Source organism: Ursus arctos, unplaced genomic scaffold, assembly GCF_023065955.2.
Source record: "Ursus arctos isolate Adak ecotype North America unplaced genomic scaffold, UrsArc2.0 scaffold_2, whole genome shotgun sequence".
Taxonomy (NCBI): Eukaryota; Metazoa; Chordata; class Mammalia; order Carnivora; family Ursidae; genus Ursus; species Ursus arctos.
In genome coordinates this window covers 75,041,830-75,059,158 of record NW_026622874.1, presented here as the reverse complement: position 1 = coordinate 75,059,158, position 17,329 = coordinate 75,041,830, and the positions used below count along the sequence as shown (strand labels likewise).

The 17,329-nt window shown below is 46.6% G+C and overlaps 1 protein-coding gene across 2 annotated transcripts in view; it reads right to left on the bottom strand.

Annotated features, from left to right (window-relative positions):
• Positions 1-17,329, bottom strand: part of SNX29 (sorting nexin 29) — a 511,081-nt gene that overhangs the window by 492,017 nt on the left and 1,735 nt on the right. For both annotated transcript variants that reach the window (XR_006411828.3, XM_026520303.4), the window contains exon 2: positions 1,075-1,139. Coding sequence is in view for 1 of the 2 variants with exons in the window: in XM_026520303.4 (XP_026376088.1) it covers positions 1,075-1,139 (65 nt within the window). In the remaining variant the exon portion in view is untranslated. The remainder of the gene's footprint in view (positions 1-1,074; positions 1,140-17,329) is intronic.

Below are 17,329 nucleotides of genomic sequence, written 5' to 3'. Positions count from 1 at the left end.
ATATTTACTGCTGGGCCCTTCAGCTACTTTAACAAATACAATCCCTCTGGAGAGCAGTGACCCGACGACAGAGAAGAGGATGCCCAGAGAGGCCAGAGTTGCCCCAGCACACACAGCCTTGAAGAGATGAAGCTGGTATTCGGCTCCAGCTTCACCTGAGCCTGCGTCCTTTCCACCACACAGCACCCCAAGACGCCCAGAGTCTCGGGAGATGCCCCGTTTGCTCTGGGTTCACTTCAACACTTGACACGGATCTCTATGAAAGTATTTACCTCCCTGTATGGTGACCGCATGCACAGAACTGTCAGTCATGGCTTCCAAAATGTGAGCTACCCAGAATTCCCAGCGCTGGGTCCTCACTCTGCTACTTTTTACCTCTAGCTCCTTAAGCGAATTACTGCATCTTTCCGAGCTTCGGTGTCTTTGTCCATAAACTGGAACAACTGCAGGAACCATCTCACAGGGTGGTTGGAAGGATTCAAGGTGAAGCGCTTAGCAGAGAGCCTGGCACGGGACTGACGCATGTGCAGTTAACAACGCGTGGCTGGCACACGCAAGCAAGCACACCGAAGCCAGCCTCGTGCCAAAGCTTGCTTCCACACCCAGCCAAAAGCCAGATATTAAAAATCGCATCCAGCAATCAGAGCAGACCCCACCTGGAGGACCCACGTGACCCTGGGCATGGCTTCATTCCTCCTGTGTGTCTCTGTTCTTGTGCCCACGCGGCACTAATTCCAGCCACCACCTCAGCGCCCAGAAGAGTAGCCCTAAAACACAACTGCGTGGAAGTGAGACTTTGAAACCGACACCAATGCCCTTCTCGAAGGGACATCACGAAGGACAGGGTGCTCCAAAGGTGTGTTAGAAAGTCAGGACACGGGGCGCTCCTCCGTCGCTACTTCCGACTGCCCTCCCTGCTCTATCATGGCCTGAGAGACACTACAAGCCTCACTGCTCCCAAACTTTGAAAGTGGGGGTAAGTCCGTGCATATAGGGAAGGGCAGAAAGGACTTTGACATGAATTGCCTGACACTGTTACTTGACCTCATAGTCAAATGGGAGCTCTCCTCCTACCTGTTTCACGGCATCCAGCAGACGCTCCAGCAGAAACTGTCTTTTCAGGTCATTGTTCTGTGGTCCTAGAAAGCAACAGGATTCATTAGTTCTGTTTGACACGAGCCTTCTACCGAGACTTTCTGCCACTGTCCCCAACTGGCATCAGCGTCCTCCGTAATGAAGGCACCGATAATCTACATCATTACAGTGAAGTTTGGCCATTTGCCTGTTGCTACATCGCAGGAAAGCAGCTAAACGAATGTCCCCCACATTTGAAAAATGTGCCCGGAAAGGTCTAACTCAGGGTTTCTCAACCTTGGCGCAACTCACGTTGGGGCCAGATCATTGTGGTGGGTATGCCCTGTGAACACGATGGCGAGCAAAGCCCCTGGCCTCTACCCCCAGTACCATTAGCGCACACACACACACACCCTAGCTGTGGCGACAAAAATGTCTCCAGATACTGCCAGATGTCCCCTGGGGGACAAAACTGCCCCCAGCTGAGAACCAGCACTCGGACTTACCAGCAGGTTCCCTACTATGACAGGCACTGCCTGTTGGCTGGCCTCACCATCGGCTCCAACATCCTTTCCCCATGCCACCTCCCGCAGTACAAGCTGAAAAGCCTAATTACTCCTTTTCTCGGCCTCTTTTGGAAGATTGACCTTAAGAAGTTCTAGCTGACGAGATGTAAGCAGAAGGGCACTGGGAGGGCTCGGGGAAACCATCCCTTCCTGATAGAAGAACAGTTATGAATGGTTTCATTCCTCCTTCCATCCTTCACACCTTCATCCTAACCATGCTAGGGGTAGGGGCCAGAGCAGCACTGTGCAGCCATGAGGCAACAAGCCCGGAGGGAAGGCCAAGAGAACCACAGAGACACCAGCCCTGACACCATTTCACTGATGGACCAATACTAGAAATCTCCAACCTCTCATACAGCAAACAACCCCGTTTGCTCAAACCACTACATGCCGGGCCGTTACTCGCAGCCAAAAGCATTCCTGATACACGTGGCATGTGCTGAACTTCCATTTAAAAGGGTCTGAGGCAGGGACACATCAAAGCACCAAGCAGCCCGCTACAGAGCTACAGCCGACGGCCCACAGGAGGCCTGGGGGCTCCAGTCAACAGGCTCCGTACTGTGATGCTGCAGTCGAGAGCACAGTCGTTTCAAAGGAGACTCAACTCAGAGGTACAAGAGCAGATGCCCCGCACCACAGGCCTTCAAGTGCCACCGAGCTGCTTCTCGCTCGGGTAATTCATCATGGGCTTCGCCAGAGAGTCCCAGGAGGGCCGCACCTCAGAGATAGTCTGTGGTTCATCAGAACTATGTCAGGGCCACTCGGTTGGTAACAACTGTGACCACGTGTTGAGCACTTCCTGCACACCAGGCACAAACTGAGTACTCTGCATGCCTCACATCCTGTCATTTCTGCACCCCCCCCATACAAGCAAAGTACTAGGATCCCCACGCTGCAGAAGGAACACTGAAGTCCAGAGACGGCAAGCGTGTGCACTGAACCACTTAGTATTTATCTCACTTCTACTGTGTGCCAGGCAATGCGCCAAGTGCTGGGGACATGGGAGTGAGAAGGTAGAGAAGAACCAGCCTCCCTCCCGTAGAGCAAAAATCGCACCTATGTAAACCTAAACTGAGACGATATCAGAGTCATACTAGAAAGAAAAACCAAATGGGTTGATGAGACAAGGAGGAAGCAAGGGGACCCCGTTCACCAGGGCAGTGGCAGAGGCCTCTCCACACAGGTGACATGTGAGGTGAGCCCTTTATAAAGAGAAGGAGCAACCCTGGAAAGACATGGGAGCTCAGCATGCCAGGCAGAGCAGATAGCCAGGGCGGATGCTCAGAGGCAGGAACAAGCTTGGCTTCTGGTCTTCCAGGACCAGAAGGAAGTCTGCTGTGACTTGGGCAAAAAGCAAAAATCAGGAAGGAAAGATCAGACAGGCAGGCAGGGACCAGTCACAAAGGGCTTCACGAACCAAAATAACAGGTTTTGTTCTAACCTGAATACTAATTGGTGGAACTGTGATCCTAACTCAAGACCATGCCCCTTGAAAGTCTGTGTCGAGACCACCACGCAAGGCTCCTGCCTCACTCCAGGCCCACAGATGACACCAGTGAGGAGACACTCCACAGACACACGGTGATAACAACTGACTTCCCGAACGTCGTCATTGTTATTTTTCCGTGGGGGGACTTTGAGAAAGGATGTACTACACATCATTCTCACCACACAAGGCCATGCTAAGTGTCATTCAGGATGGCTGGAGACCCCCACCACCCCCCGCCACCCAAAGCCCCCAAACACCTCTCTTCATACCTATGTCTATCAGTACATCCTACTTTTTTTGTTTAGCAGGTTTGGCTTCTGCTCTTCCCTCTCTAACACCAGAGTGGACAAGTGAGGCTTTCTTTCTTCCTTCATCCAAGCACTGCACTGGACAACCCTACCTGTCCTTGGGCAACGTCAGCTAGAAACTTGACAAGGTTTTCCACACTGAAATGCCTCTGCTATTTTTTTTTTTTTTTGATCATAGAAGTAATTTGTGTGATAGAATTACTATATGACCCAGCGATTCCACATCTGAGTAGACACCCAAAAGAATTGAAAGCAGGGTCTCGAAGAGATATTGTACCCCACATTCACAGCAGCATCGTTGGCAATAGCTGAGACGTGAAAGCAGCCCAAGTGCCGATCGACAGACAGAAGGGTAAGCAAAACAGGGCCTATCCACACGACGCATTATTATTCAGCCTTCAAAAGGAAGGAAATTCTGCACTATACTACATGGATGAGCCTTGGGGACATTAGGCTAAGTGAAATAAGCCAGTCCCCAAAAAGATAAATACCGCATGATTCTACTTATAAGAGGTAGTCAGAATCACAAAGACACAAAGTATGATGGTGGTTTCCAGGGACTGGGGAGAGGGGAGGATGGGGAGTTAGTGTTCATGGGGACAGAGTTTCAGTTTTACAAGATGGAAAGAGTCAAGGGGATGGGTGGTGGTGATGGCTGCACAACAGTGTGAATGTATTTCATGCCACTGCATTGTACACCTAAAAGTGGTTAATTTTGTTAGGTGTATTTTACCATGATAAAAAAAGTAATTCATGTAAAAAAACTAATGATGAATCAGGAAAGCAGGTACAAAGAAAATAAAAATCTCCATCATCTGATTCCTGATCACTGTTAGTGCATTCACACAACCTCTCCCAGGCTCTTGTTAAAGACAGGTTCTGATTCAGCAGGTCTAGGTGGGGCCTGGGATTCGGTGTTTCTCCCAAGTTCCCTGCTGCTGCTGCTGCTGCTGCTGCTGCTGCTGCTGCTGGTTCCTGACCCATGCTTGCACAGCAAGGAATTCGATTCCTACCCTTCCTGATGTGCATGATGACCCCAGATCTTTTCCACAGTATCTTGATGCACTGCTCTTTCTAGATGAGATGTCAGCAGCCTCCTCCACCTCACGTCGCAATGCCCTCTTTGTGGTGGGAAGAAAAGCCTGTTCACTGCCGAGGAACAATCTGAGGTTGCACGGGCCTCAGCCCTCCACCCACCCTCCCTGGCTGCAGCCCCTCTGCAGGTGAGAGGTGCACCTGAGTGAGACGATCCTGACCTCAGCAGAGGCAGCTGTGGCCATCCTGGCCCTAACTGGGGATTCAGAGAAGGGAGTCTCAGAGGGTGGAGAGAGCACAGATGGCCTTGGGAGCATGTACGCACTGCAGGAGGTGCCCAGGAGGCTATAGCCACGAGGAGCAGCGGAAGAAGGACCAGTGGGAAGTCACATGGCATCATAAGTTCTCATCCCAACAGAGCCGCTGGCTGGCCATGTGACAGGGACAGCCACTTCCCTTCTCCGGGCACTGGTTTCTGCATGAGATCATACTCTCCTAGCTCCACAGTCTGGAACATGGGGCCCCCGGGCAGACAGAGCAATCTACGCTACCGGTGTCTTTCCTGCCTTCTTCCAGTGACCAAGAGGATACAGCACCCCTGCCAGTGCCAAGAAGAATCCCCCAGACCCAAATGCTGCAACCACCGGAGGGGAGCAGGGAGGCAACGCCTACCCACAGAGCCTCAACGGTGAGGGAAGCCACTAAGTAACTGACATTTAATCCTTGACATGGGAAAGGTGGCTCCATTCACCAGAGCACTGAGGCTCAGCGTGGAGCACCCAAGGCCAGTCCCACAGGAAGTACCCAAGGAGGGCTTCAGTTTCAACCCCACTAGCTCTAGGCTCGGCCATCTGCTAAATATTGCTGGCCCTTAAGCCCTGCAACAAACCTGCCCCACGGCCGCTCAGGAATGATTTCTCGGTGATTCCCTTGAAGGTAGCCCCTGCCTTCCGGCTCTCTTGCTTTTCCAAGGGCAACCCTCAGCCCACACTATTGATGAGATGAGCCATAACAGGCTTCTTTTGAATTTCTTGTTAGATTACCATCAAAAATGAAAACAGAAAACGTACAGACACCCCAGGGAGTATCCCCAGGGGGCCACAAACCTGGCTGACAAATGCAATGATCCCCCGCGGTTCTAACTCAGAAGTCACATGTGCATGTCAAAAATCAATCACCCGGCTCACATGCATTCCTGTTGTCTTTAATATTTACAATCCTTAGGATCCTACACTACTTTTCACCACAAACCTCCAGGCTTCAGTTACCTCATAGGGAGAAACAGAGCAGGGGTTAAGAATGGGATAGCCCAGATTCAAACCCTCACCACCAGGTATGTGACCATGGGCAGGTTACTGACCCCCCCCTCTGCACCTCCTAGGTCTATTAAATAAGTGAGTGTCCACTGTGCACCTAGAACAGTGCCTAGCTTAGACCAAGTACTTTTTACATGTTAGCTATTATTATCGTTGTGGTGGTTGGCAACCCTATACCCCAGAGGTGTAAGACCCCTGGCTCTAAGACATGCTGTCAACTGGCTTTCTCTCTAAAGCACAAGAAAGCTACCCAATCCAGGCCTCTGTGCTAGCCGCACTAGGTGGGATAAGGGAAGAGTCCATGGCAGCTAGGGAGGGGAAAATAAGCAAGACGTACCAGGAACTCTACGTATATTCCTCCTCTAATTCTTGCAACAACCCTGGAAGTCAAAGTAAATAGGGCTGCCACCCACAGAGGACGTTAGGTCACTTGATCAAGGTCACTTATGCACTTACACAGTGGTATTTCCCTGCCTCTCTATGCAGTGGCAGAAGTGAAGTCATGCCAGGTATTTCTCTGGTTGAAGGCTAATCCTTGCAATGCACTCACTATGAAGGTTCAGGGAAGAATAGAAAGGGCAATGTTCTTTGGGTGCCACTGCACGCCAGGAATTCTGCCCAAGGTCACGCAGCAGAGTACGTGGTGCATCAGAGGCTGAGACCCTGGTCTGCCTGACTCTTACAATGCTCCCTCCACCACACCACACTGCCCTTCTTCTGGGGCCAAGGGAGGCTCACTGAAAAAGGGGGAACTTGAGCCGTGCTTAAAAAAATGGGAAGGACCAGAATAGGTAAATCCATGCAGATACAACACAACTATTAATGGGAATAGGCTCTCCCTTTGGGGGGATGAAAACCTTTTGGAACTAGACAGAGATGGTGGTGGCTCGACATTATGAATGTACTAAATGCCACTGGATTGCTCACTTTAAGATGGTTGTTTTACTAATTGTTAATTCTATAATTGAGCAATTATTAATGGTTTTAATAGCATTAAAAACATATATGTTTTATGTTATGTTAATTTCACTTCAATAAAAAAATGTTTTTATGGGAAGGGCGGCCCAGAGCACATTCCAAGCCAAAGGGAGAAGTAAGGTAGGATTTGCCCTGCAGGGGATGGGGGGTGGACAAGACAACTCCAGATAGCATCCAGCCCCCATGCTCACTTCTCTTCCATATTTCTGATTACACTGAGGGGGTAGGAGGCTAAGAGGTCCCCAACTTCTAATCATAGGGCTACTAACAGGGAACAACAGGCACACTCAAATAAGGGGAGTTGAGAGATGTCGTTACGAGGGGCCCTACAAGGTGTGGGTATAGATAAGTGATTCTCAAGCAGGGTGATTTTGCCCCCACCACGGGACATTTGGCAAAGTCTGCAGATATTTCTGGCACAGCTCAGCAGGATGCCTCGAGGGGGTGTAGGCCAGGGATGCCACTACACCTCCCCCAGGCACAGGACGGGCCCCCACAACAGAGAATTACCTGGCCCAAAATGTCAGTAGTGCTACAATTAGGAAATTCTGCCCAAAAGTATATGTGATTATCCCATTTCAGAGAGATCAACCCGAGGCTCTTAGAGGCTAAATAACATGAAAGTCCACTTGGGCTCTGAATCCCATCTCCTCTAGTCCACCCGAGGACACGCTCCAGTAACTGTTCCCCGGTCAGTTTTTTCTCCATGTGCATGCAATTCTTACAGCATACGAGGATGTCGTAAGATCTCCCCCAAGTTTTCTTTTTTTTTTTTTTAAAGATTTTATTTATTTATTTGACAGAGATAGAGACAGCCAGCGAGAGAGGGAACACAAGCAGGGGGAGTGGGAGAGGAAGAAGCAGGCTCATAGCAGAGGAGCCTGATGTGGGGCTCGATCCCAGAACGCCGGGATCACGCCCTGAGCCGAAGGCAGCCGCTTAACCGCTGTGCCACCCAGGCGCCCCTCCCCCACGTTTTCTAAAAGCCATTGCCTGCGCCCACGTGTCCTTCCAGCTGCAACCCCACTTCTCTGCTGCCCTGGCCAGCTCTCCCTTCACAGGAGCTGCCAGGCTCTCCGGGACAGCCAGCCCTGCCTTGACTACCGTTCTGGGCTCTGGCCTGGAGCCCTTCCACCCCCACCGCCTTCACCCTGCACTGACTGATTATCTACACAGCAGCGATAACATCTGGAAGCACAGGTGGCAGCAAATGACTTACTGATATTATATAAGATACACTCAATGATATTCTGTGATTTGTTCCTTCCAGGCACCCTGCAAAACTGTAGTTAACACTGCGTTTCTATCAGGTCCGAAGCACGCAGTGGATTGTCTCAGATGATCTGTGTTTCTGGCTTTCACTGAATAAACCTGCACCTTTAACGTGCCCCAGGACAGGGGTCAGCAAATGTTTTCTGTAAAGAGCCAGAAAGTAAATATTTTAGGCCTTGCAGGTCATACAGTCTCAACTAATCAACTCTGCTCTTATATCTCAAAAGCAGCCATAGACGATACATTAATGAAGGAGCGTAGCTGTTTACAAAAATGGGCCTTGGGCTGGATTTATCCTACGGGCCACAGTTTGCCAACCACTGCCCTAGCAGAATTAATCAGACAGGGTTTTACAAATTAAAAGAACAGTGTCTGTGTTTGCAGACTTTACTGGCAACCCAGTAAGCAGTAAGATGGTTACATGTTAGGGGTCCCCAGAAGACTGTAGACCAGACCCACACCTCCATCGTGTTCCCATCTTCCCTCACCCATAACCAAGAGCCCACACCAGAACCTTGCAAGGGACAGATACATTGTCAACTTGTGATCACTAGACTTCACGCTCAGTTACATCTGCAGGCATAGGATGTTTGGCGCTCAGGGCGCCCGGGTGGCTCAGTCATTAAGCGTCTGCCTTCGGCTCAGGGCGTGATCCCAGCATTCTGGGATCGAGCCCCACATCAGGCTCCTCCGCTGGGAGCCTGCTTCTTCCTCTCCCACTCCCTCTGCTTGTGCCCCCTCTCGCTGGCTGTCTCCCTGTCAAATAAATAAATAAAATATTTAAAAAAAAAAAAAGGATGCTTGGCACACTCGGCCCAATGGTGAATTTAGTGCTGTTGCTTTGTTGGGTAACTTCCACCATCCCCCAAAAACCCACCACCATTCCAACACAGAAGCAAGAGGAGTGGGCAGAGAGGGCAGCCTCGCATAGGCCAGAGGCGTGTACAAGACCAAGATCAGACCTTCCCCCGCTCCCCACTCCCACCCCTCTGGGGTCAGGCAGAGAATGGGAAAGCGGGTGAGGTAGGGACTGAGGGGGCCAAAGCAGGTGTCTCTATAGAAAGGGCAGCTGCTACTGGGCTCCAGCGGATCACAGCTCACAGCCGCACCAGCCACGGCTGTCCCATCTTCTGGTTTTTCAAGAGAAGCCAGAAACTCAGACTTTCATGTCAATTAGTTGGCAGCTAATCATACTTTTTAGAGCACTGTTTCAGCCAGTTCTGTGTGAACCAAACATGACACAGCTAGGGGCCAGATGTGCTAACAAGTTTGTGTCCTGAGATACCCATTAAACCTTCATACCCACCTGTAAGATGGGTGTGCTGACAGCACCATTGTAACAGTTAAAGGAACTGAGGATTGGAAACATTGCTCACCTGCCCCAGGAACTGCACCCCAACACTTGACCCCAATGCCCAGGCCTGCCAACCTCCACATGGCCAGGCTACCCTCAGGCAGCTCAACTTGCATGCAGGGACCTCTCTGCAAAGAGCCACTGAAGACAAACCAACCTCCCAGTGGCTGGCTCACGTGTCACTTTCTGCGAGAAACCGTCCAGCCACGGGCACAAGAAACTGTTCTCTATAGGGTGCTCCCGTGACCCCGCAGCCACACCACACCCCTAGTATCATCCCTGTAGAAAGGGTTATGGAGAATCATAAACCTGCTCCTCATGCCCATCCCAGATTGTGAGGCTTCTCCGGGGTGGACCAGCATTAATACCCCCCCACCCCGACTCACAGAAGGAGCTCAACAATCGTTGAATCAAGGCTCTGGGGTTAGGTTCTGTGCCTCCCCGAGTGGCTGCTTTAAATGCAGAACCAGAATGAGCCAGGACACAGCAGCAGCCTCGTGCGTGTGTGTAACGAGCCTAGTGAAGCAGCAGTTTTGTCTGCTCAGCATTTGCACACGAACACATAAAACAGACTCCATTCTTCCCCAAAGTCAGGGCGCTAGTTCCCTGCACTGTGGGGTAAAGCGGCACAGCTGGGCCAGGACAAAAGGAAAGACTGTCCACCACCACACAATGGAAAGAGGCAGCCTCTGCTTCAAGGCAGACAGATGGCCTCGGGCCATCCAAGTGGCCTTCCGAGGTCTGAGATCAAAGACTAAGTCAACAGCATACTCATCAACGGGCAAAGAATTTACTCTGGAGCAGGGCTCAGCAAACATTTCCCATCAAGAACAAATGGTAAATATTTTAGGCTTTGCAAGCCATAAGGTCTCTGTCACAGCCACTCAATTTTGCCATTGTAAAGTGAGAGCAGCCATAAACAATAGTCAATGAAGGGATGTGCCTGTGTTCCAATAAAACTTTATTCACAAAACAGGTGGCTGGCTCAGTTTGCCAATCTCTGCGTAGAAAAAACACTAAAATGGCACTGTGCAAGCGTTCTGAAGAAGTGTATCTTCCCTCACAGTTGGAGAAATGCAAATTATAAACCTACTAAATTAGCTGCCACATGTTAGCATTATATAACTACTCAATTCACCAAGAAACAGTTAATGCTAGTAAAGCTGTGGGGAAACGCACACACCGCCACTAACAGCACATCGGTGCGGTGGGTTCTGAAAGGCAACATGGCAGTGCACACAAAAAGCTACCAAAATATCAAAATACCTTCCTGACAACTTGGAAACTAAGCTAACGGGGACGAAGGGGGAAATGAGAAAAGAACTAAGTGACAATTTCACCAGTTCCTCCATCCTCCAGGTACTGAGTAAGGCACTGTATGTTCATCACTTGCTTTCATTTCCATTTTCTGAGGAGGGAATTAAAGAGTCAGAGACATTCGATAATGTGCTCAGGCTCTTGCACGGGGAGTTAAATCCAGGACTATCTGAGTCTGAACTTTTTTCCACTATACCCCAGTGACTGCCGAAATATGGCATCATGGGCACACAGAATTTTCCAGTAGTGTTCTGGAACGGCGGTCAGCAAACAAACCAAATCCAGCTGCTGCCTGTTCTTCTAAATAAAGTTTTATTGGAACACATCCACATCCTCTCATTTATCGATTGCCTGTGCTGCCTTTACGCTACAACAACCGGGATGAGTGGTTGGGACGGAGACCAGATGGCCCGCGAAACAGACATTATTTACTATCTGCTTCTTTACAGAAAACGTTTGCCAATTCCATCCTAGAACATTGTAAATGGAATTTACTTTCTTTTCCTACAATGGTATATCCATTTGGTGGAACATTATGCAGCCTTTTTAAATAATTGTGGCAGGAAGGCACATGGATAAATGCTATAATGTAAGTGGAAACACTAATTCAGATGTAGACTCAAGGCAATTATGTAAAATGCGTATGCCCTGAGCAAAGACAGAAGTGGAATACCTAAAAATCTAAATATTTAATGTTCTAGGGAGGTATATTTATAGGGCTATCCCATGTTTTCACAATAATCTTTAATGTCATTTTGGGGGTTTTGCCTTTTTTTTTTTTTTTTTTTTTTTTTTTTTTTTTTTTGATGGGGAGGAAACAGCAGATCCCAAAATACGCAGCACAGGCAAAGAAAAATAAGATGCAGTGGGCAAGGTTTCCTCCAAGCAGGAGGCCCGGCACAGCAGGGCAGCAAGGACAGAGTATACACACCGCCAGTCCTCTGGAGGGCTCCAGGACAGGCACACACAAGTCAGAGCCTGGGAAAGAGTCCTCACTCCCCTTGAAGGCTTCAAACTGCTACACCCCACACCCAAAACTGATGTTCCACAGCCCTTCCTACCTCAGTGAGGGGTAATTCTTACCCTTTCCAGCTGCCCAGTAGCAAAACCCAGGAGCCACCCTCCCCTCCCTCAGGTCTCTGCTCAAGGTCACCTTCCGTGACAGGCCTTCCCTGACGGCTCCAACCAAAATTACAACAGCCTTCCCCCTCAGTTCATCCTCTATCCAGACAACAAGTCAGATGCCACCCTAGGGCTCTGGACTGGGCATGCGATCCAGACCTGGCCAACCAGAGCTACAGTGATGGGTTCCAGGATGACCACACAGCCTGCCAGACTGCTGTGAGTCAGCCTCAGGACTTCTGCAGGAGCAACTGGGAAAGAGGCCCACCCTTGGCTCAGGTGTTGCTACATTGTAGGACGAGACCCAAGAGCTGCTGGTAGCCATCTTGCCTCCATGGAGAAGAGGCTGCTGGAGGATGAAGCCAACAGAGAGGAAAGCAGAGTTTCAAACTGGACAGAAAGGTAGTCCTGATGACTTGCTAAGCATCTGAATGCAACTGAGCCTGAAGACAGCCCTTTCCCTAGACATTTCCATTACAAGATGCTTTAAACTGCAGTTTTTCTGAAATCAGCCTCTGCTCTGCCACACGGAACTGAAGGGTCCTGGCTAACACACCCATTACTCCAACAAAATATTTTTTGGTGCATTCATTCGATGTGCTTCAACAGACACCAACAGCACAGCCCTCTGCTAAGTGACAGAAGAAGCACCGAACTGTCATTCAGTAAATGTCTGCTGTATGCTGAACCCTGAATTTCTGGCCAGGCTCTGCTGCCACTAGAGCCCTCACTCTTACCAGCAGCATTTTAACCTACTACAACCACTTTGAAAGCCAGAGCAATCAAAAACTATCAACACTTTCATGTTACAGCTATTTCGGGGAAATCATCCTAAAGACGTATCAATCTAAAGGGAGGAAAATTACCTTAAACAAAAATGTCACTGCATCATTCCTTATAATAAGAACCCAAAAGGGGGGGGGGATAAGTTACGTTTCCGTAAGTAGAATCAAATAGTTTAAAAATTATACTACATGCAAAACGATGGGTTAATAATGAATTATGAAGTCTGTAAAAGTGGCCAATATGAAGACCACGTAGCAATGTGGCAAAGTTTTATCCTAAAATGCTAAGGGTAAAAGCAAAATGCAAGTTTATACGGTAACGATAAAATTACTTCAGCTCATACCAGTGTTTCTCAACTGTTTGCTCATGACCTTAGGATCCTTTTCAGACATTTTTTTGATCATCCCCTCCATGAAATTTTAATACCACAAATATATTGTGTATCTGTTTACATACTGCACGCATACCTGTGCTCTACACACAACATTAAAATTTCTTTCTCCCTCGAAAACCAATTTTTGCTCCCATTGAGGATGCATGGCCTATGTATAGACAAGATAGAGGCAGGATGGAAGGGGCTTTATCTGGAATTATATTCACATTGCCAGAATTCAGAGAAGTCCATAAAATCCTGGATTTGGTTTCGTATTTTAAGAGCTCTAAGAACCTGACTTCTTACTGGTTACAACAAGAAAGCAGGAAAGGTGATGTCAATGAGATTCAGTCCATTGCCACTTACTAGCATAGGACGCAGTCAAATATTTGCTGACGGTGGAACACTTCTTAAAATCTGCCACAATAGACCAACACAGTGCCTTCATGCTGGGGGAAAAGTTAATACCATCACTTTTTCTGCTTTGAATGAAAACCACAAACATTCTTTTTTCCATTCACTTGCTTCAGCTGATTCTGTATCCCAAACACAAGCTACTGCTGGAAAGGACCCAGTCAATGCCAAAGGGAAAACCATGACCCTCAACATTCCAGAAGAAGAAGATACAGCTGCTAAAATGCACACAAACATCAGGCACGAACAGCAGTAAATTACCCACTAAGCCCCAAACCCTGGTCTATCAGGCCCCTAGAGCTTGACTGTTCCACAAATTATCTGACCTCTCTGGGGCAAGCTTTCCCCCACCCTTGAAACAGGGTTTTTAACTTCAAGATTCTTGACAGACTCATTACTGATGGAAATGAGCATCAAGGACCTTCAAATCTAAAGTCTTAGGAAATACAGTGCTTGAGAATCATAATGACTTTCCGGCCCCTCAAGTTCCACTTTCTAAGTAAGAGCAAAAGCGTTATCTGAAATTCATAATTCCTTAGCTTATAGAGGCTGATAATCAAGTATTCTACCTACTGGATTCTTTAAAGAGAAACAAATAGGGGCGCCTGGGTGGCGCGGTCGTTAAGCGTCTGCCTCCGGCTCAGGGCGTGATCCCAGCGTTCTGGGATCGAGCCCCATGTCAGGCTCTTCCGCTGGGAGCCTGCTTCTTCCTCTCCCACTCCCCTTGCTTGTGTTCCCTCTCTCGCTGGCTGTCTCTCTCTGTCAAATAAATAAATAAAATCTTTCAAATAAATAAAGAGAAACAAATAAATCATGACTGCTCTCATGCTAAGACAACCCACGTGCAGCAAGTATCCTTCCTCCAGACGATTTGTTTACTTCATCCACAAATATTGTTTCATATGCATGTTTTAATGTCCATCAAGGTATATATTTTAGTATAATTCTGCACTCTGCTTCTTTTTAGAGAAGGTTAATGTTGAGATACAGCCACAGTGATGTGTATAAATCCATTTTATTCCTTTTAACTTCTTTGAGGTTTTCCATCATGTGACCATACCACAGATGCGCATGAGCTCCCCTGTTAATGGTCATCTTAGTTGTTTCTGGCCTCAGGATACTCATTTATCTTTTGTATGCATTACCTAGGCATTCCACTTCCTGGTTATTTGCACTTAATGCGCTTGGCCTTGAAACCATCTGACCCCTGACTCTACTCAAACATTTTCAACTACAAAATACAGCAGACTCTAATTGCCAATTTATAGGAAATACAAGAGACTAAGAAACATGTCAAACCACACCAAAAGGACGCAGTCAGCAAAATCCCACAAAGAAACAATCTACCCTGTAACAACCAGGGTGAACTGTTTCCTTCAAAAAAAACTGTGAGGGGTAAAAAGAGAGAGAGGAAAGGGGAACCTATTAGTTTAAAAAAAATGTTTTGCGCTTCAAAGGATACAATCAAGAAAGAAAAAAAAAAACACAAAATGGGAGAAAATTTTTGTAAGTAATAGATCTAAGAGACTTATATCCAGAAATTACATAGAATTCTTACAGCTCAACAATAAAAACCCAATTTAAAAATGGACAGAAGATCTGAACAAACACTTCTCCAAAGAAGATACACACAAACAGCCAATAAGCACATGAAAAGATGCTGAACATCATTGACCATTAAGGAAATGCAAATCAAAACCACAAAAAGATACCACCTCAAACCCACTAGAATGGCGATAATCAAAAGACTGTTGACAAGGATGTGAAGAAAGCAGAACCTTCATACTTCGTACAGTGCTGGTGGGAATGGAAAATGGTGCAGCCACTTTGGCAAACAGTCTGACAGTTCCACAAATGGAGCCAGCAATTCTACTCTTAGATATCGACCCAAGAGAAATGAAAACACATCCCCACACAAAAACTTGTACGTGAATGTTCAAAGCAGCATTATTCAGAGGAGCCAAAAAGTGGAAACAAGTCAAATGTCCATCAACTGACGAATGGTTAAAGAAAACAGAGTATCCATACAATGAAACAGTACTGAAACACAAAATGGAATGAAGTATAGTTACATGCTACAATATGATGAAGCTTAGAAACACGATACTTAGTGAAAAGAACCAGACCCAAAAGGCTACGTTATTATATGATTCAATCTATATGAAATATCCCGAATAGGTAAATCCAAGCTAGATTAGTGTTTGCCTGCGGCTGAGAGGAGGAAGAATGAGGAACAACTGCTAACAGGTACAAGGGTTTCTTTTTGGACTAATGAAAATGTTCCAAAACTGATTATGGTGATATGTGCACAATTCTGTGAATACACCAAACACTAAAAAAAAATAGCAAACTAAAAAAAACAGAGAGAGAACTAAAAGACTTAAAAAACAAACCAATTTGCATTGTTTCACCCTTATTTACATCCTAAGTCTGAAAAACACACTATAAAATTATAAGGCAATTATGGAAATTTGAACATTTAATATCTGCTGATGTTAATGAATTATTGCTAATTTTATAAGTATGATCATGAAATTGAGCTATGTTTTTTTAAAGAGTCCCTATTTTTTACAGACACATATTAAAATATTTGCAGATGAAAGGATACAGCATCTGGGATTTGCTTCAAAATAAACTAGGGACAGAGATAAGAAATAGGTATATAGGGGATGGTCATGAGATAGTAAATGCTCACTAGACTATTCTCTTCATTTTCGAGACATTTTTTGAAATTTTCTATTCAAAAAAAAAAAAAGGACAGAGGAAAAAGAGGAAATACTTCCATGCAACATTATTTTACTGTATGCTGATCATCGATCCCAAGGGCGGGAAGACCCTGTTTCAACTGTATTCTCAAGACACGTGAAGGCAGTAATTGGAGGAAGAGGTTCAAAGGGTACAAACTTCCAAGTTATAAGATAAATAAGCACTAGAGATGTCACGTACAACATGATGACTAACACTGCTGTACGACATATGGAAGGAGTTAAGAGAGTAAATCCTAAGAGGTCTCATCACAAAGAAAAAGAAAGTTTAATCTTTTCTTCCTTCTATTCTTTTTATTGTATCCATAGAGGATGGATGTTAGCTGAGCCTTTTGTGGAAATCATTTCACAATATATGTCAATCATGCTGTTCCCCTTAAACTTATACAGTGATGTATGTCAATTATTTCTCAATAAAACTGGGGGAAAGAAAAAACTGCAAGTACCTGGGACTTCCCTTCTGTCTTCAGCAACCACTCTTTCCGCCTCAATTACAATCTTTCCAAAAGAAGGCTTTCATCCTGAACACTTTTTCCTAAAAAAGCCATCTGTTGGTTTCCTTTTGTAATGATTTTTAAAATTATATTTTAAAACTTCATTATCTTTGATATTAAGTTGGTTCTTGAAGGACACATTGATCAATTTCCCTTGGCTTGTGAACTTCACTTGTTCCTATGATCAAGGCAGGAGAATGGTCCAGAACCCTAAGCTTGAGGCAGAGTCTCCTTGGTCATATTAAAAGCAAGAGGTTTTCCATAAGAGGCTCTTAACTATAGGAAACAAACTGAGGGTTGCTGGAGGGGGTTGGTGGGTGGAGGGATGGGGTAACTGGGTGATGGGCATGAAGGAGGGCACTTCATGGAATGAGTACTCGGTGTGATATGCAATCACTAAACTCTACCTCTGAAATAATACACTATACGTAAAGTGAATTTAAATAAAATAAAAAATAATTTAAAAAAATAAAAGCAAGAGATTTTCAAGGCATACTTAGCCCCAGCCCTTGTCCCAGCGCTGGGTCAGAAAACCCCACCTGAGCCCCAGCTGAGTCCTTATGGAAACAACAACTGCTCTAAGTTCCTACGTACATACCATGTAAGAAGTGCAATACCAAGCACTTTACCTAAATAAAGTTATTTAGTCACTGTGATAAGCCTAGG